Here is a 22,524-nt window from a genome sequence, read left to right on the forward strand (position 1 = left end):
AAAGTGAAACTCTGTGTCTGTTAAATAATACGTCACAATTATCCCCTCCCCCCAGCCCCTGGCAACAACCATTATAACTTTAGGTCTTTATGATTTTGACTACAGATAAGTCTTGAACAACATGGTTTTGAACTGTGCAGGTGCACTGATCTGCAGATTTTTTTCAATAAGTACATTGGAAAATTTTTTAGAGATTTGCAACAGTTTAAAAAAGCTCTCAGATGAACTGCATAGCCTAGAAATATTAAAAACATTAAGAAAGAAGTATTTATGAATATAAAATATATGTAGATACTAGTCTGTTTTTTTATGATTATAAAATTATAATTATATATCATAATTATCCTTTATGATTTTCTCAGCTTTTTTCTAGCTTTATTGTAAGAAATGGTATATAATGCATATAACATACAAAATATGTGTTAAGTGTCTATGTTATTGGTAAGCCTTCCCAGTCAATAGTAGGCTATTAGTAGTTAAGCTTTTGGGGAGTCAAGGTTATACACAGATTTTTGATAGGGGTTGGTGTTCCTGACCCCTTGTTGTTCCAAGGATCAGCTGTACTCTTAAGTACCTCATATAAGTGGAATTACACAGTATTTGTCTTTTTGTGACTGGCTTATTTCACTTAGCATAATGTTCACAGGGTTCACCCACATGTAACATATTGCACAATTTTTTAATCTTAAAATATTCCATTGTAAATGGAATATTTTATTTATTTAAGTTTGATTTAATAATCAAACTATTTATACCACATTTTGCTTATTCATTCTCCATTGATGGACACTTGGGTTTCTTCCATGTTGTAGCTATTGTGAATAGTGCTGTATGAACATGGGTGTACAAATATCTCTTCAGGACCCTGCTTCCAATTCTTTGGGGTATATACCCAGAAGTGGAATTGCTGGATTCATATGGTAATTCTATTTTTACTTTTTTGAGGAACCACCATACTACTTTCCACAGTGGCTGTACCATTTTATATTCCCAACAATGCATGAGTGTTCCAGTTTCTCTTGGAACTTGTTTTCTGGTTTTGTTTTGTTTTTTATAGGAATCATCGTAATTCGCGTGAGGTGGTATCTCATAGTTTTGACTTGGCGTTTCTGTAACAATTAGTGATGTTGAACATCTTTTCATGTGCTTAGTGACCATTCATTTGTCTTTGGAGGAATCTCTATCCAAGTTCTTTGCCCATGTTTGAATTGTTTGGTTTTTTTGCTGACTTTTAGTTAGGAGTTTTCTGTGTATTTTGGATATTAATCCTTTATTAGGCATATGATATGCAAAACTTTCTCAGTCTGTGGGTTTCCTTTTACTCAGTGGGTCGGGTCTTTTGATGCACAAAATTTTAAAATTTTTATAAAATCCAGTTTGTCTATTTTTTCTTTTGTTACCTGTGCCTTTGGTGTCATATCCAAGAAATCATGGCCAAATGCAATGTCATGAAGCTTTTGTGTGCTGTGTTTTCTTTTAAGAGTTTTATCGTTTTAGTCTTACATTTAGCTCCTTGATGCATTTTGAATTTTATCCATGGTAAAAATTAGGTAGGGATTCAACTTCATTCTTTTGCATGTAGATATCTACTTTTCCCAGCACCACTTGTTGAAAAGATTGTCTTTTTCCTGTTGAATAGTCTTAGCACCGTTGCTGAAAATAATTTGACCATTTATGTGAAGGTTTACTTCCGGACTTTTTTCTATTGCATTGGTCTGTATGTTTGTCTTTATGCCAGTACCAAACTGGTTTGAATACTTTGGCTTTGTAGTAAGTTTTGAAATGAGAAAGTGTGAGTGTTCCAGTTTTGTTCTTTTTCATGATTATTTTGGCAATTCAGATTTCTCGAGATCCCACATGAATTTTAGGGTGGGTTTTTCTCTTTCTGCAAGAAATGTCATTGGGATTTTGACAGGGATTATAAATTGCTTTGGTTGATATTGACATCTTCAGGATATTGAGTCTTCCAATCCATAAACACATTTTTTTCTGTCATCTTTAATTGTTCAGCAGTGTTTTATAGTTTTCATTGTACAAGTATTTCACTTTGTTTATCCCCAAGTATTTTATTCTTTTTGATGCTGTTACAAATGAAACTTTTTGTAATTTTCTTTTTAGATTGTTTGTGTATAGAAATGCAACTGATTTTTGTGTGTTGACTTTGTATCCAGCTACTTTGCTGAATTCATTAGTTCTAACAGCTTTTTTGCTGAGTCTTTAAAATTTTCTACATACAACATTATATCATCTGTAAACAGAGATCATTTTGCTCCTTCCTTTCCAATTTGAGTGTTTTTCATTTCTTTTTCTTGCCTAATTGCTCTGGGTGCAACTTCAGTACTATGATGAATAGAAGTGGTGAAGTTGACCTAAATTAATCACAATTTACCATCCCAACTTTCCCCCCTGTAGGTTGCAAGCCTTCAAATGACTCCAGAGTTCCAAAATAGTTACATCAGACAGATTCTGCCTGTGTAATTGTCTAAATGGAGAGACAAATTCTTTGTGCTTCCTACTCAGCCATCTTCCCATAATCTGAATTAGTTTTAATAATCAAATATTTTATTAAAAATTGGCATGACTTTAAAATGGAGGCCTAGGGGCTCCTAGGTGGCTCAGTCATTAGGCGTCTGCCTTCGGCTCACGTCATGATCCCAGGGTCCTGGGATCAAGCCCCGCATCAGGCTTCTTGCTCTACAGGAAGCCTGCTTCTCCCTCTCCCACTCTCCCTGCTTGTGTTCCCTCTCTTGCTGTGTCTCTCTCTGTCAAATAAATAAAATCTTAAAAAAAATAAAAAAATAAAATGGAGGCTTATTCTCTCAGACCTTATGCATTAAACTATACAATACACTTTCCATATAGTTAAATATTATTGAGTATTTGGCTAGTTATGAAACCATGATTTAAATTGAATGCACTTTGCTTTTCAGGACTTTATCAAATATAATAATTTTCTTTACAGAAATACCGGTATCAGGATGAAGACACACCTCCTCAAGAGCACATATCCCCACAAATCACTAATGAGGTGATAGGTCCGGAATTAGTTCATGTCTCAGAGAAGAACCTGTCAGAAATTGAGAATGTCCATGGATTTGTTTCCCATTCTCATATTTCACCAATAAAGGTAGGATGATAACTTTATTTTGTTGCTATGATTTATATATTACTTTTGTTACTAGTGTAGCTCATGCTCAGAGAGAACTCTTCTTTCATGTAGAATTTTCACCCCTTGATTGTTTATGGTTTTTTAGTTATAGGGAATTTCATAATATTAGCATTCTAAAAACATTTTTAAGGATATATTTTATAAATGAATTTTATTCAGTGATACTATCTTTAAGCCTAAAAATTCCCACAAAGGAAATAACTATTATATTTCAAATACTACACATTGAAATATTTTTAAAATGTGTTTTAAATATTAGTAGGTACAGAAAAAGAGCATTAATACTAACATTAACTCCCCTCAGAAATAACCACAATCCTGGTTTCTTATAAAGCTCTAGCACACATTTAGATCTCCAATCAATATATTGTTTATATATTGCTGATCTTAAATTTTATATAAATGAATTATACTGCATATAATCTCAGCTTTACATTTTTGCACAACATTATATTCCTGAGATTGTTTTCAGTGCTCTGGAATTTTTTCTTTTATGTATACACTATAATTTATCTTACTTTTGTTGGATATTGAGTTATTTTCAGAATATTACTAATATAAAAAGTGCTGTGTAAAACATAGGTTATGTATACATATCTTTGTGGATAACACCAGATTATTTTCCAAGTGGTTAAATAATTTACATTTTCAGCAACAATGTACAAGAGTTTAACTGATCCATATTCTCATCAATACCTGATATTCTTGTTTTTGCCATTGTTTGGGGCTTTAAATAGTATCTCATTGTGATTTTAATGTGCATTTCCTTGTTTGATAATGTGGTTGAATATATTTATTGGTCATTCAAGTTTTCTATTCTGTGATACAACCTCTCAAGATTTTTGTTCGTTTTTGTCTTTGGTGTCCTTTTTACTGATCTGTACAAGTCCTTTTTTTTAATTATTTATTTATTTATTTATTTATTTATTTAGAGAGCAAGTGAGCGAGTGGAGGGAGGGGCAGAGGGAGAGAGAAAGAGAATCCTCAAGCAAACTGCGCTCTGAGTGTGGAGCCCAACGCGGGGCTTGATCCCAGGGCTCTGAGATCATGACCTGAGCCGAAATGAAGGGTCGGTCGCTTAACTGACTGAGCCACCCAAGTGCCCCTACGAGTTCTTTATATATTCTGGATACTAATCCTTTGTTGGTTGTATGTATTATGAATAAGGATAATTTTTCCTGGTAAAACTTAACCTGTGTTTTATAATTTTCTTTGAGGGATGATTTAGTATTTCTAGTTAAAAATTTTAATGGTTATACCATTTAGATTTTCTATTAATAATTTTGCTAGGTTATTTTTTCTAGGAATTTGTCCATTTCATATTTATTTCAAAATATTATTATTACTATCCTGGGGGTTTTGTTATAGCATATTTAGGTATGGCCCCCTTTTTATTCCTAATAATGTTTATTTGTGCCTTGTTTTTTGTTTTTCCCCTTGACTATTCTTGCCAAAAGATGGTCTTTTCAAAGATCCATCTCTTTTTAAAGAATCTTCCTGTGTCCCTCCCCCATGTGCTGCCATCCCCCCCCCCCCGTTTTCACACACACATTTACCTACATAATACATGTGTTCATGTAAATCTGTAAATGTGTGGATAACCTACATATAAACTAAGATCGTGTTTGGTAGAAGCAAGCTGACCTTCCCTTGGAAGATTAAATGAGAGATACAGAGAGGAAAAAACTGGTGGCTATTAGTGACAGAGACAGTTCTCTCTTTTCCCCCTTCTCTTACCATTATTATTTTTTCTCTTCTGCTTTCTTTGAGTTTATTCTGTTTGGGTTAGGGGTTTTTTTGGTTTTTGTTTTTTCTAGTTTCTTTAGTTGCGTATTGTAATAATGTCAGCCTTTTCTAATAGTATTTGAGTTTGTAAACTTTCCTTTAAATATCACTTTACTTGTATCTGCAAGTTTTAGCATATAATTTTTTTTATCATTCTAACTTTTTATTTCCCTTGTGATTTTATTTGCCCTATGAGTATGTTTCTTAATTTTTAAACATAGTGATACAGGCAGTCTGGGTCTGAGAACCCAGAAGTGGGGGTCCTTCAGGACCAGCCAAGAGAGTGCTTGGCTTCGTGCAGGATAGAAATCAACACAATCGAACACGTAAAAGCAGAGTTTACTGAATAGCATAAGTGACAGGTAGAGAATAGCAGGTGGAGTGTCTGGAAGACTCAGGAAGGAGAGGAGAATGAGTCTCTTTTTCACTTGGGGCTCAGGGTTTATATTGGGAAAGGGGTCCAGGATAAGTGTTCCTTCAGGAATCCAGGGTAGGGTCTAATCAGAGGCGAATAACAGGTGAACAATAGGTGTTCTTTTATAAATCATTGAAGGTAGAAAGTACTGATGCCAGAGTCAGCCGCGGTTTTTTGAAAGCTAACGTCCCAGAACATGTTTAGGATCTGACTCTTCTTAGATGTTATCAGGTGTTTGAGGGCAGGGCCTGCGACAAACCTCAGAGAATGATTAACTTTCTTGCTTCCCCTTCTTGGAGTGGGAACACAGCTTCTTTGGTTTTTTACTCAGATGCAAAATAAAGAACATGAGTAAATGGGGCCTAGCAGAAAAACAGCAGAAATAGAGCCTTTCTAAAATGCAGTTCCTTCAGCTTCTCTATCTCGATAGGAGACATTTATTCCTTTCATATCTTACTTTAGGTTATATTTTCTCATGCCTCATCTCCATCTTACTTGGAAGTTATTTGTTTCTCTTCCTTTAGTGATTATCCTAGAAATTTTAATATACATTTTTAACTTACAAAAATCTAAAGTCAATAAATACCTCTAGCTTCATTCTGAATAACATAGAACTTTAGAACACTTGAATTCTAAGCACTCTCTCCTGCTTTATATGCTGTTCTTGTTTATGCCTGTTTTCTCTTGACTGAATTAATATAAACTATTACTTTAGTCACGAAACTCTCCCAGGTAAATGTAATTCTTTGTTTCTGATGTTTTGACTTTCTGGTCATTCTGATGGTTACAAACTATGCAAAGTCATTTTGCACACACTCAACTCCTCTTTTGGTAGGGTGTTTTGGTAGTTACTTCCATGTGTATGCAGATTCTGACAGGGGCATGCGCAGTGAGAGTCCCACCCCCTTTTTAAAAGTTGAATATAAATAAACTGATGAATATTTTAGCAAATTGACAAAATAAAAGCGAGAGTCTTATTAATTTCATTTCAGGAGAAGGTTGATAGTTGCTGGCCCTTGGATTCAGTGCTAATGGTCAAACTAGATTATTTGTTCACTTACTTGTGTACTTAGTGTCTGTTTTCCTGCTAGAAAGTAAGCTTTACAAAGACAAGCATATTTGTTAAATCACAATGAAGAAGGTTGTGGTGAAGATTAAAGAGTACATGTAAAGCCCTCACAGTTGACCATGGGCATTGCTTAACTCAGTATAAGATTGAATGCACCTATAGCCAATATGAGTATCTGGCACATGTGAACTTTTGCATTGACTGTTGTCAAGTGTAAATTTTTGAAAACCTTTGAATAAAGTTGATTATAAGATTTTGGGGGAAAAAATCATCTGCCAGAATATTAATTTTATCAAATAATACATTCATTTAACAAACATTTATTAAACATCTATGCTAGTAACTTTGTTAGATTTCAGTGATTATTATTTTTTTATGAAGAGATATAACACAGTATGTAACGTGAGAAAATAAAGAGAAAAATTGGGGGAGTATTCTGAAAAAAGAAAATTGATATTTGGACAAGGTGTTGAAGATGTGGACAGGATGCCAGTTCAGAGGAGGAGGCTGTTACTGGGGAAAATAAGTACAGTAGCAGGGTGATAATCAGAGGAAACTGTAAAAATGCAGGAAAATTCATGATACTGTAGCTTTGGAAACTTGTTAGCAAATGAGGGCCTCAATCCTGAGCTGATGAGTGGCCCTATGCAGGGTTTGCCACCATGAAATGGGCTATGAAATAATCTGTCAGGTTCTTGCGGTACTGGTGCTGATTCTCATTACTGAAATAATGAATGAAATAAGATAGTGACTGAAAGTTACTTTATCGGGCCTTATTTAGCCTAAACGTAATTATGATTTAAGACTCTGAAAGGAAGGGGCGCCTGGGTGGCTCAGTCGTTAAGCGTCTGCCTTCGGCTCAGGTCATGATCCCAGGGTCCTGGGATCGAGTCCCACATCGGGCTCCCTGCTCAGCAGGAGGCCTGTTTCTCCCTCTCCCCCTCCCCCTGCCTGTGTTCCCTCTCTCACTGTGTCTCTCTCTGCCAAATAAATAAATAAAATCTTTAAAAAAAAAAAAAAAAGACTCTGAAAGGGAAACTTTCTTGCCAGTGCTGGGCAGCTTCAAGGAAGAAATTGACAATATAATGGTGAAGAATTCTACTGTGGAAGAAAAGGACGCAGTGGGTAAATTTTTGTGGTATAAGAAATCTTTAAAGAAAGTTTAGATTTTAAACAGTTATGAATATAATAGTATATCATAATAAGAACTGTGTCAAGATTCCTAAAACTGAAAATGAGCTAGGAATTAGGAAAAATGGTCAGAACAGTAAATTGAACAAATAAAACTCCAGCCTATTTCAAAATAGATTTAAATCAGGACGAATTGACAAGGAGGACATTAGGTGCACTGCTTAGTAGGGGATGTTGCGTTGATCATTGAGGAAATTAAAGAATTCATATTTGGCTTTCGTTTTCAATGACAGGGAAAATATGTTCAAACCAATATGTGCAAAGTAAACATAGTTAAGCAGGACTTGAAATTGAAGATAGGAGAGTAGTGAACAGATAATTATTTTAAATAAGTATATCACCTAGCCTGGATACATTTCATCCAGTAGTACTGAGAATACTATCAAATGAGATCACCAGCAGTAGTTGGTAGTTTTTCAAATATTGTGAGAAATGGGGTAGCAGAAAAATAGATATAAGCAAATATATGCCTATTGAATAGAATCTTTCCCATTTTGAATATATAATGGGTACTTTTTGATATCAATTTTGTTTTCACATCTCTGGAATATATTAAAATGTTGAATTTTATCTTTTTTGGATGGCCCTGGTGTATTAAGGTAATCTTATAGTCTGCATACAATTTGACCACAAGATGGTGCTCTTACAGAAGGGATTTGTGTATATATGAGCAGAGTTTCTCTAAGCAAATAACCAATCTGTGTCATCAGTCATCTGAGCTTAGTCTCGTCCTAGGAGAAAACTCCTAGAAGAAAACAGAGTAATCTCCTTGACATAGGTCTTGGTGATGATTTTTGGAATCTGACACCAAAAGCAAAAGGAGCAAAAATCGAACTAATGGGACTACATCAAATTAAAAAGCTTCTGCACAGCCAAGGAAGCTATGCCACCAAGATGAAAAGGCATACTACTGAATGGGAGAAAATAATGACAAATCACATATCTGATAAGGGGCTAATATCCAAAATACATAAAGAACTGATTCAACTCAGTAGCAAAAAAACCAAAAAACTGATTTAAAAATGTCAGAAGATCCGAGTAGACATTTTTCCAAGGAAGACATACAGATGGCCAACAGATAGATGAAAACATAGATGCTCAGCATCATTAATCATCAGGGAAATGCAAATCAAAACCACAAGATACTACCTCATACCTGTTAGAATGACTCTTAACAAAAAGATAGGACATAATAAGTGTTGCCAAGGATGTGCAATAAAGGAAACCCTCATGTACTGTTGGGAATGTAAATTGGTAAAACTGTTGTGGTAAACAGTATGGGAGGTTCCTCAGAAAATTAAAAATAAAGCTACCATATGACCCAGCAAATCTACTTCTCTGTATTTATTTGAAGAAAATGAAAACACTAATTCAAAAAGATATATATGCACCCCCATGTTCATTGCAGCATTACTTACAGTAGCCAAGATATGGAAACAACTAAGAATCCATCAACAGAAGAATGAATGAAGAAAATAGGGTACATGTGGTAAAAGAGAATGAAATTTTGCCATTTGGAACAACATGGATGGACCTTGAGGGCATTGTGCTAAGTGAAATAAGTCAGAGAAAGACAAATACCAGTGATCTCTTATAACATGGACAAAAGATTGGTGGTTATAAGAGGCAGGGGAGTGAGAAAAGCGGGTGAACTGCGTGTCTTTTGTTTTGTTTAAATAAATGGAGTAGAAAAAAATTTTCAAGTCTTATCTTAGTACAGTTGCACGTTTTGAAATTTAATAGGCCAGATCATAAAGATAAAAGTGTAAGGAAAATGCATGTTATGTTGCATTTATAGTATAGTAGCTTTGTAGTTAGTTAGTAATTTTTTTTAGTATTTTAGAATTTTAATATTGTTTTTCCTCTCAATCTTCTAAGCTTTTCACTGAGATTATTTAATCCTTGCCTTTGTATCTATACCTGAAGACTTACGGGTTTGTGAGTTTGGAATGATAAATAATTGAGGGCCTACCTATTCTATATATATTTTCAAATGGTCCTTACTTTCATTTAATGTTACAAAATAAATTTCTCACAGTTATAAATTCTTCATAATCATATTTTTGGTTATCTAATAATCCACTAAATGGATGTACTCAGTTTACCTAAGCTTTATGGTTTAGAGTTCTATTACCGAGAGTATTATCATTTTGTGAAAAAAGTAAACTGTACAGAAAAAAAATATTTAAATCATATTAAAATGTTAATAGTTATTTGGTGATTTTGACATTGTGTATGTTTTTTAATTCATTATTTTAAATAGACTTTCCAGGTTCCATAATGAGCTTAAATTTTGTTTTAATGGAATAGAGTTTATTTTTTGGCTCTGCTATATAAGTAGGGCTATTTTAAAGCAGAAATCAGTGAGGAATTGGTCACCTTTCATCTCCCAATCAAATCATATGAAACCATTTGTGATTTAAATACACGTATGGTTTTGTATGCATGCATTGACTACTGGGCAATGGATGAGATGATCCTTGGATTTTTGAAGGACAGGTAATGGGTTCTTTTCATAAAGAAGCCTTTCTCAAAACTCAGAGTTGCTTTCTTAATGTCAGTGGATTTGATTAGAAAATCTGTGCATTGAAAAGCACTTTTCCCAGTACTTAGAGGATATATGGGATGGAGTGACCTATCAGCTTTAGATTGTTTTTGAGCTCTTTGGCTCCCTAGGATAAGAAATCTATGTACACAAATGGCTTAGTATTCATTGCGTTATTATTGTTTGCAACGTAAGTAGGAAATTTGCATTCAGCATTTGTGTATAGTATCCTCATCCATACCAATCCAGAATAACAGAACCTATATCAGTTCTAGGGTCCCCCCATCTCGGTTTTTCATCAGACATGGATCATCAAGGTATATCTTTTGGTTCCAAACCAATTACTGGAGCATTTGTATAAACCACACCAGCCAGTTGTTTATTAAATACCTGGTCCATATTACCGTTTTTTTTTTTTTTTTTTTTTTTTTAGGAGGTTTAATTTTTTTCCTTCAGAGAATTCTTAGTTCTCTGTTTACCCTTAGTGTTTTCCTCTGTTCCCTTACCTCCAAATGGACAGGACCAATCTGTCTAGGGTCACAAAATTGCCAACTTCTATCTGCAGAGTCCTTGGGAAGAAGCACCAAACTTTGTGCTATAATCTCTGTCACAAAGTGTCTTAGCTCTCAAGAGTCCCACATGACTCGCAACCCTTTTGGGCATGTGTCTATATCTTAGGGATGGAATCAGAGAGAGAGTATTAGCATCTTTGCTTGCTGAAGCAGGATTTGCAATGGTTCTGGAGGTCCTAGTTTTGCCAATACTATTTTCCAATAGACTGCATTTAATTGGTGTGGTAAGCACATAGTAAGCAAGACTTTTTGTCAGTCCACACCTGAAAAAGTATATGGCTGACGGGCTCCCTGCTCCGCGGGTTGCCTGCTTCTCCCTCTCCCATTCCCCCTGCTGTGTTCCCTCTCTCGCTGTGTCTCTCTCTGTCAAATAAAGAAATAAAATCTTCAAAAAAAAAAAAAAAAGTATATGGCTGAGGTTGGGATTTGTGATGTGCTTATATCAACTTAAAAACTAAATTACTCAACCATTAATAAATTATCAAGTAGCATTTTTATTCATATATTGTTTTAAAATGACCATATAGGGGTGCCTGGGTGGCTCAGTTGTTAAGTGTCTGCCTTCGGCTCAGGTCATGATCCCAGGGTCCTGGGATCGAGCGCCGCATCAGGCTCCCTGCTCTGCGGGAAGCCTACTTCTCCCTCTCCCACAACCCTTGTGTTCCCTCTCTCGCTGTGTCTCTGTCAACTTAATAAATAAAATCTTAAAAAAATAATAAAAATAAAATAAAACAACCATATATTATATACTAATGTAGCAGTGTTAACAGGGCAGAGTTAGGAATCTATGGTTCTTAAACTTGAGGTTGCTTAAGCGTCACTTAAGGGCCTTTTTAAAAATGAAAATTTAAAGATCCCTCTTACCCTAAAAAATTCTGGTGAGGAGGGGATACCCAGTCTGCATTTTTAACCAGCATCCCAGGTGATTCTGAGGTAGACTACTATGTTGGGGAAACACAGACCTAGATATCAGTTGTTAGAAAATGTCTGTCTAGCAATCAAACAATATTATTTAGTGAACCCCAGAGTATTATTTATGTAGTATTGGATAAAACATGCTTTGCTGGTTATAAAACAAAAAATTTACCTTTAATTCTTTTGCATTTTTAAAAATTCACAACTTGTTAATCTAAGTGTTTATAATATATGAGAGAGATGATGGTGATAATTTAACAGTTCTTTTTTATCACAAAAGTTCCAGACGCCAAATATTTATTTTGCTGATTAATCTGTTTCTGTCTCCAGACTCAGTTATCAAAGCATTAAGAACCAATATATTACATAAATGATCATGCCACATTACAAATGGATTTTCCTCTAGCATTAGATCCTCAGAGTTGAATGTAAATAGTACCTTTTGAAAACTTAGAACCTAATTAATGTGACCTCCTTCCTAATGTGGAAATTTATATGTGAACGACAAAGACTCCTTCAGTAAAATTATTTAAACAATCAGAACTATTGGCAAGAGAATCCTCTTGTATTTTTAAATTCAGTTCATACTTATTTAAGCAGTGAAGATGCCACTGGATTTTACTACAGACTGTGATTGAAACTTCATAATCCAGGGTTTCTCTACCCTGTGCATTAAATCAGGCAGCCCCAAAGGGTGTTGGTAGTCCAGTGTTTATAACATCCTTCTTCACCTGCTAATCGACCTCACTTCCTGGATTTCATTCCGTCTAGTTATCAGCTAACAAAAGAACAGCTTTTGGTTCCTGCAGACGCTGGTGAAAAATAATCATGAGAAAGACATCAACCTTATGCCGTCTTTTTTGTCTGCAAATAAAAACTCAGCCATCATACAACTAACAGGTACAGAGGGAAGATACAAGCTTTTTCATGGGAAGAAATTACAGAGAAAATGAGCATCATTTCTCAAGGTTTTTATTTTCCCTGATCTACAAGTGATGCTGCTGTAATTCTAGCTGCAGTTTTTACCGATCATTCACCACTCAGCAGCTGGTAGAGAAGTAAGACTGCTTGGCAACCACCTGCAGGGCTGCAGAGATGAATTACATTTTCGGGAACAACACACTTCTATACTCTCGCGCCAGTCGAGGAGGCAATACTAGCTCTAGCCATGGCTCAGTAGGCCCAAAGCAGAAACATTGGGCAAAAAAGGGTTCATCAGATGAACTGCAAGCTGAGCCAGAACCTTCACGCTGGCAGCAGATAGTTGCATTTTTTACTCGAAGACACAGCTTTATTGACTGCATCTCGGTAGCCACCAGCTCCACCCAGGTAACACACCACTTGTTGAAATTATTTTCAATATATTTTGGTTTACGTTTGCTTTGCAAATGTATTAATAGAGATTTCTTATTATTAAAAATATAGTCTTATGCACTGAAACCTTGGATGCGCAGAAATACATGTTTTCAGTCCATCTATGTAGGTCTTTAGCATGAAAGGGGAAACAAAAAATATTTTCTCTTTTGCTCTTATGTAATACCAAACAAAACAGTCTCTGATTCTGTTGAGGGACTTCTCTAAAACTACAAACCATTGATATGTAAATTACAATGTAAGTTAATAATGCTTGTCTCCTTATTTTTAGACTGTTAAATGCTATAAAGTCTGATGTCTAACAAAAAAAAAAAAAAAACCTCTTTAGCTTCTGTATGTCATTAGATAACCTTAAGAAGATTGTTATGGTAAAGAAACAGAAGATATAGAAAGATTTTTATTTTCTAGTGTTTTGAGAATAAATTGAATACAGTTGACTATTGCTATATGCCTATAAAGTTATACTAAATTATGGTTTATTCAAAGAATTTAATGAATCCTTCCATTTCTATAAATATATATTATCTAGGGTTAATTTAAAAGCATTAAGCTTATGTAATTACACAATTGTAGAAATATTTTTTCAGACTGATGAGCAAGCACTAAAAATCTCCCAAATTAAAAAAAAAAAATCATGTAAAACCAAATCTTTTTGAGGAAATGAGTATTAAAAATAATGGGGGAAATATAAATTAATAGTAATTTAAGTGAAATATTTATTTGGCATTAAAGGAGGTTGGGGGACTATTCATATTTAAAATATTTTCTATAGGTATTTATTAAACTTTGGTAAAAATGAAAGGATAAGAATTAGTCTAGTTTAAAAACAAGGAGAGATTGCTTTTGTCCTTTGACATCAATAATACTTAATAAAATTTATACACATAGCCTAGTGCTTCTTAAAATAAATTTCTTTAAAACCATCTTTTTTTAATAATTAGAAGCAGCACAATAAATATAAACTGTCAACAGCTTCTTTCTTGCTTTTGGTTACTAGAATTGTCTTTCAGTAGTTTTGATTTTAAAATATTGTCAAATTTCTTAAGAAATTGTACTTATTTTTCTAACGTGTGAGAGAAATGGAATTACTGGGCTAGGGAGAGTCATTAATTGTTCTTATGTAGGCACCGATGTTAGTTTTAATCAAAACTTCAGAGGCAATGATATGATTTAACTCTTAGATTGAATACTGCCTGAAGAATTTAACTAACTTGATTTTGACTACAATTATACATATCAAAAAGGGATGCAAAGACTAAGGCTTGTTGTTAATTCATAATAGATTAATATTAAATGATATTTTCTATTGTCAATAAAAAAAGATGTGCTAAAAACTTTTAAAAACTCACATGTAGTTTATATAAGTACACAGTACTGTATATGTATACATATACACTACCACTGATATATAATCTTATTAGGGGTGTACAAATGAAAAGGCAAGCAAAATAGTTCACATATAAAACTATTGAAACCACAGAATTACATTATAGTTACTTAGGAGTTGGAGAAAAAGCTGCTTTTGTATTGCACTAAGTAGAGTCATAATTTCAATAAAAACTCAATTCACAGTTAATCCTACAAAGCCATTTATAATTTTATTTTCCTCCCATTTTGTTCAAATCATTTGTTATACTGATAAATGACTTAGTTTTTATTTCTTTCATACTTCTTCTTTTTACTTGTCTTTTTCATTACCTTTGTATTTCATCTCTAGAAGTATAGACATTAGGTCAAAGGTTTTAGCTTTTATTTCTCCTGCTCTGAAGTACCATCATACTGTTTTTCATTCTGTATATTTTTCTAACTGATGAGTTAGATATTTTATATATCCAAGTCTTTTGTTGTAATTCATTGGAATTCACTTTACTGGATAAAATATGATAGGACCAAGATAGAACATTAGACAGATTTGGATCTTGTCTGATGCTAGACTACATTTTTCTGTTTCATCTACTGACTCGTGGCTGGCAGTTTTTAATTTGTAGCACCAGAAGGATTTGCATATTGTTAAAAACAAGGTAGATTAATGAAATTTCATAATTTACTGAGCATTTACTACATATCTGTGAAGATAGTATTATGATAGTGTTTTGTTCTGTGATTGATAAATAGCAGCAATGATTACCAGGTTTCCTTTGTTGTTAGAAATATTTTTTCTAAGATTTAATAGCAAGATTAAGTTTGAATCTAATTCCTTGTAACTATGCAGCATGATACTTTTAGCAGTTTGGAGAATTGCTATTAAATCAAGTTTTATTAATTTGAAAGTCATTACTCTGATTTAATAACCCCCAAATATCCTCTATATATAAAAAGAGAATTTATTTAGAGATTCATTTAAATTGTTTGTGTGTTGGAAATATTCACATTCATAACTCAGATTATGTGCCAGGTTCTGTACTATCTGGAATTTAGTATGAAGTCATTAATTTTTTTTTTAATGTTAAGGAAGCTAAGTGGTTACAAACTTCTGTAAGACCCCCAGCTTCTAGGATAGGGCTTGGCATATAGTTGGTGCTCAATAAATGTTTATGGAATTGATCATTTTCCATTTCAATCACCAAAACCTTGTTAGTTTATGGCCTTCCAAAATATAACACCTAATCCTAAACCTCCTGGGTACCTATTTTTCTTGGATCCACTTTCCTTCCCTCACCATTGCCTTTAGTTCCTCACAGTAGCCCATTTCTTTCTCTGTTTCCCTTTTCCTCCCCTCCATTTTTCGTATTTCCTTCAGGCCACACAAATCCCCGATGTACCTGATTTCCTCACCCTTCTGTGTCCCCACACAATGATGATAACTGTACAGCTTACAAACTATTTCTCATTTTTGTCATTTGGTTATATCCCAGAAGTTCACTTGGGTTGCCTTTTTTTTTTTTTAATTTTAGTTATTTATTTATTTAACAGAGAGAGAGAGAGAGAGATAAGCAGGGGAAGCAGTAGAGGGAGAGAGAGAAGTAGGCTCTCCACTGAGCAGAGAGCCCTGTACGGGGCTTGATCCCAAGACTCTGGGATCCTGACCTGAGTTGAATGCAGACACTTAACTGACTGAGCCACCCAGGTGCCCCTTGGGTTGTTGTTTTTGGTTTTTTGGGGCTTTTTTTAAAATGTTAAATTAAGAAGAGTTTCTAATTTTTTTACTTTGGTGTAAGTTTTTTCTATTTTGTGCTTCATACTATTTATGTTCTTGATTTTGAATAATTATTACAGAAAAAAAGGGTCTACATGTTGTCAAACCTTCCTCATTTCTTTACCTCAGAATTCCCTCTGTTCTTCTTGCATTTAGGATCATTTAATGCCAGTCTGCCCTGTCCTATTTAGCACACTCACCTCTATTCCAGTTAGGACCAATTTTTATATTCATGAGGGTTTTAAAGAACTCCAGCATTTCTAGTCTTTGTCACTTGATTAGCCCCGAGGTAAAAAGTTTTTCCTCCTTGGTGGTATCAGTGTTTATTAATGAGTATAGTAGTCATATAAACTTCGAACAGCTGTGAAGTGGTAGGTCACTCTGAATGTGTGTTTAGCAGCTGTGCCTATATTTTGGACTACTCAAAAATTCCTAACATGGATCATTATAAATAGTCAAACAAGATTCCGCCCTCCCCCGAACAACTGACAAGCCAAATTGAGCTGAAAACAACAAAGTTCTTTTCTTAGGAGTGAATGGAACAGACATGATGACTTGTCATAATTGAATTAGAACAATAAAATTTTTAATAAGAATTGAATAGTCTTTTTAAGAGGAAAAAAACCTGTCCTACATTAAAATGCAGGAAAACACTTTTCAGATACCCATGTGTGGAAAAATATATAAGCTAAGTTGTATAAAAAGAATACTATTTGTCCTAAAAAGATGCATTCTAGATTATAAAGGATTTAATTTTGTAGAGCTGTGCATTGGACATATTGTCCAAAAATGAATATAATAGTATCAACCTCATGAGTTAATTGTATTAAATTATTTAATATATGTATCATACTTAGAACAGTGCCTGGCAGCTATTACTTCATTATATTATTATTTTCTTTTTATATTACTTAACTTTTGATAGTCCATGAACAAATTCAAATATAGATAATTAGGAATTACAGCACCTAGGGTAGTGCAGTTTATTCAAACATTCAGTAAAGTAGTGTTGACTGAATAAGTTAACTGTAAGTACAGGCATGCACTTTTTTAAGAACTCCAAACCTCAACACCTTTAATTGTGGGATTTAAGGGGAAGGGGGCCCAAAGAGCACCTCACTTCTTGGTGAGACCACCAATTCCCTGACTTTTCCTCTCCTCCCAACATTCCCTTTTGCAAATATTTAAACGAGTCACAAGTAGACAACTAAGTTTGAAGTTTCCTGGGTATACCATCAGGACTAATTTTATACTCTATATCCTTTTACCTTTAATCACTCCAAAAAGTTCAAACCTTCCAGACCACTCTCATTCATTTCCTTACCTCTGAGTGATTCTGGCATATCTCTAATCGGTTTTAAACTCCCATTTCTCTCTGACCTACCAAGCCCTTTCAGTCTGCCCTTTGGAACTCCCAATTTGTCATTAGCAAAATTTCCTTTATCCTCAAACTCTTCTGTGATGGTTCACCCTTTTTTTCTCTCATGGACACCTGGCATTTCCCTGAGGATACTGTTTTGTTCTATACCCCTCGCAAAAAGTGGAAATTTTATCTGTCTTCCTTGCTTATCGTTGATATTTATGGATGACTGTATTTCCTCTCTCTTTAAAAAAAAAAATGTAGTTACCATCAGATGATATTTTCCACTTCCCCTCCTTTTCTAGTCATCTGCATCTCTCTCAGTCACTCCTACTCATTGATGATTTGAACACCTAGTTTACTGTCTTTTCTCTGCCCACTATTCCTGTAATTATTCTTAGTGATTTTCAGTATTCTTGTGTGATCTATCCAAAATCTTGACTTTTCAATTCTTTGATATCCTAACCACTAGGAATCTTGTCTTTTCTTTCACTTGGGTGACCCGCTTAAATAGTTACATTTAAGACCTCATTACCATTGACCGTACCACTTACAAAATCTCAGTTGCAAGCATTTCAAACTATCTGACTAGCACTTCCTTTCTTTTTAGCTCACTTCCACATTACAGTGATTTTTTAAAAATTTATCTTCTGAAGACTTTCAGCCCAACTTTCTGTTACCTGTCACTCCTTTCATGCTCTCACTTCCCTCTTTGCCTTGCTCAAATTCCTTGGTCCATGACTAAAAGTGCTGCCTTTCATTAACTGTTGCCCCTCTGTCACTTCATTGGTAAGATTCAACCTTGGTTAATTGCAACTCTGCCTCCTCCACACTGGCTCCAAAGCTGCACATTAAATTTCCAATACTCGCTTCCTGGCCCTCATTCTGAATTGATTATCTTACTCTGTATTCTAGCCTGTTAAAATGAATGATCCATCTGTGTTCCTACAGCTCACCCTTCACTTCTTAGTTCCTTTGACTATTCAAGGACTTCTGAAATTCTCTCTTCTTCATTGTGTTATCTGTCTTTCTCCCTCTACTGAATTATTCTCATCAGCATATATACCTCCTATAATTCTCTCATTAAAACAACCAACCAAAAAATCTTTTGGAATGGATTGTCAAATCCAATGATCAGTTCAAGGTTTTTGTTTTAGTTGACCACACAATAGCTTTTACAAAATTGACTGTTCCCTCCTTTAAATTCCTTTCGCCTTTGACTCTTGAACACTACCTTTCCAGTATACTCCCAAACTCAGTTTCCTTTGCAATATCCTCCACCTCTTTCTACCACTAAATTCTAGATTGCCTCAGGGCTTAGTCCTTGAACTTCTGTCTTTTTATACTCACATTTCAGGTGATCTTATACAGTCCTGTGCCTTTAAACAACATCAGTATTTGTATCTTTAGCTCAGAGCTAATCCCGCACACTAGACTTGTAAATCTAACTTCCTATTTAGTATCTCCACTTAGATTAAGTATCTGAAAGTTAACATGTCAAAAACAAGTCTCTAGTTTGATTGTTCTCCCCATCGCCTTCTTTCATCATCACTCACTGAGATGCTGAAGATAGAAACTCTTGGAGTCATTTTCTGTTATTTTTTCCTTTGGTCCACACAGCAAATCCTCTTGGCTCTATGTCCAGGACATATTTATGATCTGACCACTTTTTACAATTTCCACAACTACTAGTTTAAATTATTTCATTTGTTGCCTGAACTACAGCAGTAGACCTCTAACTGGTCTCCCTGTCTCTATTCTTTCAACAGTCTGTTCACCCATCAGCCAGTGTCATCCTTTCAGAATATCGGTACCTTATTTTTAACCCTTCCATGGCTTCTGATCCAAATTATAATAAAATTCTAAGTCCTTCTTAACCCCAGACCAAAACACCTGTATGATCTCGCCCCGGCAGTACATCCAGTCGTGTTTGCTACTGCTCCCTCACTTACTCTGCTCCGGCTGTACTGGCCTTGTTCTTGTTCCTCAAATATACCACATGTGGCCATCTAAGAGCCTTTATCTTGATGTTCCCTTCTCTCTGCCTGGACCGTTCTTTCCCCTAGATATTCTCATGGTTCATTCCCTCACTGTCTTTAGATATCTCCTTATCTGTGCCTTTTCACAGGGCCTGCCAAGATTCTTATCTAAGGTTGCAGGTACTCTTTCACTCCAAACATTACTCTGTCTTCTTACCTTTAAAAAATTGTTTCCTTATAGCATTCAATACTATCTGATTCTTTATTATTGTAAATTTTTTAATCTATCTGAATTTCTTCCTTAGACCTTCTATGAAACATATATCACACTTTATCTAGTGTTATTCTGATCCTCTAGCTGATGATTCTCTTCCTGTTTAACCCTCTGGGAAGAGATAACTCCTGAGGAGGTGAGACAGAAAGAGAAAAGAGAAACCAATTTCCCTGTACTTAAGATGACTGTGTAACTCATCGACCAAACTGGAGTACTTTTGATGGAAAGAGAAAACTATTAATAATTAAAGTGGGACAACACCAGGCAAACAGAGGCATATGGTACATCATTTATAGCCATTTATCTGCTGCTTTTTCCCACCAGGCAGCAGGTCTAAATAGTCACACCAAGACATCTCCACTTCGGACCATTCTGATTTGGCCTAACCTTCCTCTATACATGTTTCATACATTTAGACTCATGCCTAATGATAGTTGTATTTTGAAGTGTTAGATCAAATTTATGTATTTTTCTTCATCTCTAAGGAATGAAGTTGGTTATATTCAGCAATATAATGCCTTTGTATTAAACTAGAATATATAGAAAGTAGGTAGACAGTCCTCTTAAACTACTTTGGAAATGCTGACTGATAGGATAGTTTCTAGGTGAATAGTTAGAAATAGTCTCCTTTGGATATTGACTAACCAAGAAATCAAGGTTAGGATAAAAAGCTCTTTTATACTGGTTGTGAGATGCTGCCTGTTGGCAAAGTTTAATTGCCCACTCAAAAGGCCACTAAAGCTAAATGGTAAGATTGATACCATGAATAGATTTTAAAATTAATTGTTCCCTTTTCACCTGAAGAATATTGTGGAATTTCTTACAGGGAACCTATATGTTCCACTAAAAATTTGTTCAAACGATGTTTAAGACCCAGTTATTTGTACAGTAGGACACTTTAGAAAACTGTAGAGATGAAGATTAAACAAAAAATAATTGTTTACAGTGGTTATATAAGCCTTTTAAAAATACCAATTTGACCATACAGTCCAGCAATTGCACTCCTTGGTATTTACCCAGATGTGTTAAAAACCTATGTCCACATGAAAACCTGCACACATGTTTATAGCACCTTTATTTATGATTGCCAGAACTTGCAAGCAACCAAAATGTGATAAACTCTGGTACATCCAGACAAAGGAATTTATTTATCACTAAAAAGAAATGAAAAGACATGGAGGAACCTTAAATGCATATTACTAAGTGAAAGAAGCCAATCTGAAAAGGCTACATACCCTATCCTTCCAACTATATATGACATTCTGGGAAAGGCAAAACTATGGAGACAGTACAAAGATCAGTGGTTGCCAAGGGTTAGGGAAGAATGATGATGAATAGGTAGAGCACAGAGGATTTTTAGGACAGTGATACTATTCTGTATGATACTATATTGGTAGGTAAATGTCATTATAAATTTGTTACGACCCATAGAATATCCAAGAGTGAACCCTGAACTTTGGATAATAGTGATGTGTCAGTGTAGGTTTGTCATTTGTACAAATGTACCACTCTGGTGGTAAATGTTGATAATGGGAAGGCTATGCATGTGTGTGGGCATAGGCTATATGGGAACTCTCCTCGATTTTGCTTTGAACCTAAAAACTGCTTTAAAAAATAAAGCCTATTAAAAAATTAATATCTTAATGGAGATTAGACTGGCTGTAGCTTAAAGAACTAAATTAATGAAATTTGTTTATATAAGCTCTTTATAAATAGGAAATGTGTTGTATTCATCTTTGTAACTTCTGTATAGTGTCATGATTGTTAGATGGCCCTTTTGTCAAGGACAGATAGGTAGAAAGAAATTTCACAAGCTGCAGCTTACATATTTTTAATATATTCAAACAAATTTTAAGGTTAACCTTTAAAGTAATGTGTTAATAACAGTGCTGAAAATTATCTACTTCTCGTGGGGTCAGGATAAGATATTCAGCCTTTGCAACATTTTTGCCTGTATTTTTAAGCAGTGTTTGTTTTCATGAGATTTGTACTTCATACCTCTTATCACAACTATAATCAATTTATTTCAGGTAATCAGTTGGTAATGATTTGTTTAATATTAGCTGCTGAACCATAAGCGTCACAAGAGCTGATAGTACAAGATGCGTATTTTCTTGTATCCCTCCAGAGCCTAGCATGGTGAATGCAGTTGATAAATATTTGTTGAACTAATAAACAAATGTTATATACTTGTTTGTTTTCATTTAATCTGATGCTGGCTATAAGGAAGTTTGGAGCTTCTGAATATGGTTTGGCCACTGTAAATTTCCCAAGCCATTTTTATATAGAACTATGGCTTAAAATTTTGCAAAAAAATTTTTTTAATTAAAAAACGTCTACACTACAAGATTTTGTAAAATCATGTATATTTCAAAAGTAATCCAAATTACTTTGGATTACTTATACATGTGAAGTATATGAAGTATTCTTATACATATGAAGAATTTAAATTCTTATCGTTAAAATTTGACTTAGATTCATTTTCTTTAAAGATTTTTTTCTGTGTTATTCTTTGTACTTCCTGGCACTCTAATGTAGATTACATTTCAGTCCTCCATTTTTATATCAAAATTTAAAATTTATAAAGGTAAAAATAGTTGTTCAGACCATGTGGAGAACAGTAGCCTACAATTATCACCTTATTTAACAAACTTTAAATAAACCAACTGATGTAATAATTTTACAGGCATATGCAAATCAATCAAAAAAGACTGGACCTATTTTGTGCAAGTATAAACCA

General features: G+C 34.4%; 1 protein-coding gene across 10 annotated transcripts in view; it reads left to right on the forward strand.

The window, feature by feature from the left end:
* The window catches only part of DLG1 (discs large MAGUK scaffold protein 1), a 252,742-nt gene that overhangs the window by 102,698 nt on the left and 127,520 nt on the right, over positions 1-22,524 (forward strand). For 9 of the 10 annotated variants that reach the window (XM_034999873.1, XM_034999872.1, XM_034999871.1 and 6 more), the window contains exon 5: positions 2,963-3,127. In XM_034999873.1, the coding sequence (XP_034855764.1) occupies positions 2,963-3,127 (165 nt within the window). Of the gene's footprint in view, positions 1-2,962; positions 3,128-12,664; positions 12,991-22,524 lie in introns of those variants that run through there. The other variant, XM_034999880.1, reaches the window with a different exon arrangement.

The sequence above is a fragment of the Mirounga leonina genome, unplaced genomic scaffold, assembly GCF_011800145.1.
Source record: "Mirounga leonina isolate KUSES-001 unplaced genomic scaffold, KU_Mleo_1.0 Mir_115, whole genome shotgun sequence".
NCBI classification, from domain to species: Eukaryota; Metazoa; Chordata; class Mammalia; order Carnivora; family Phocidae; genus Mirounga; species Mirounga leonina.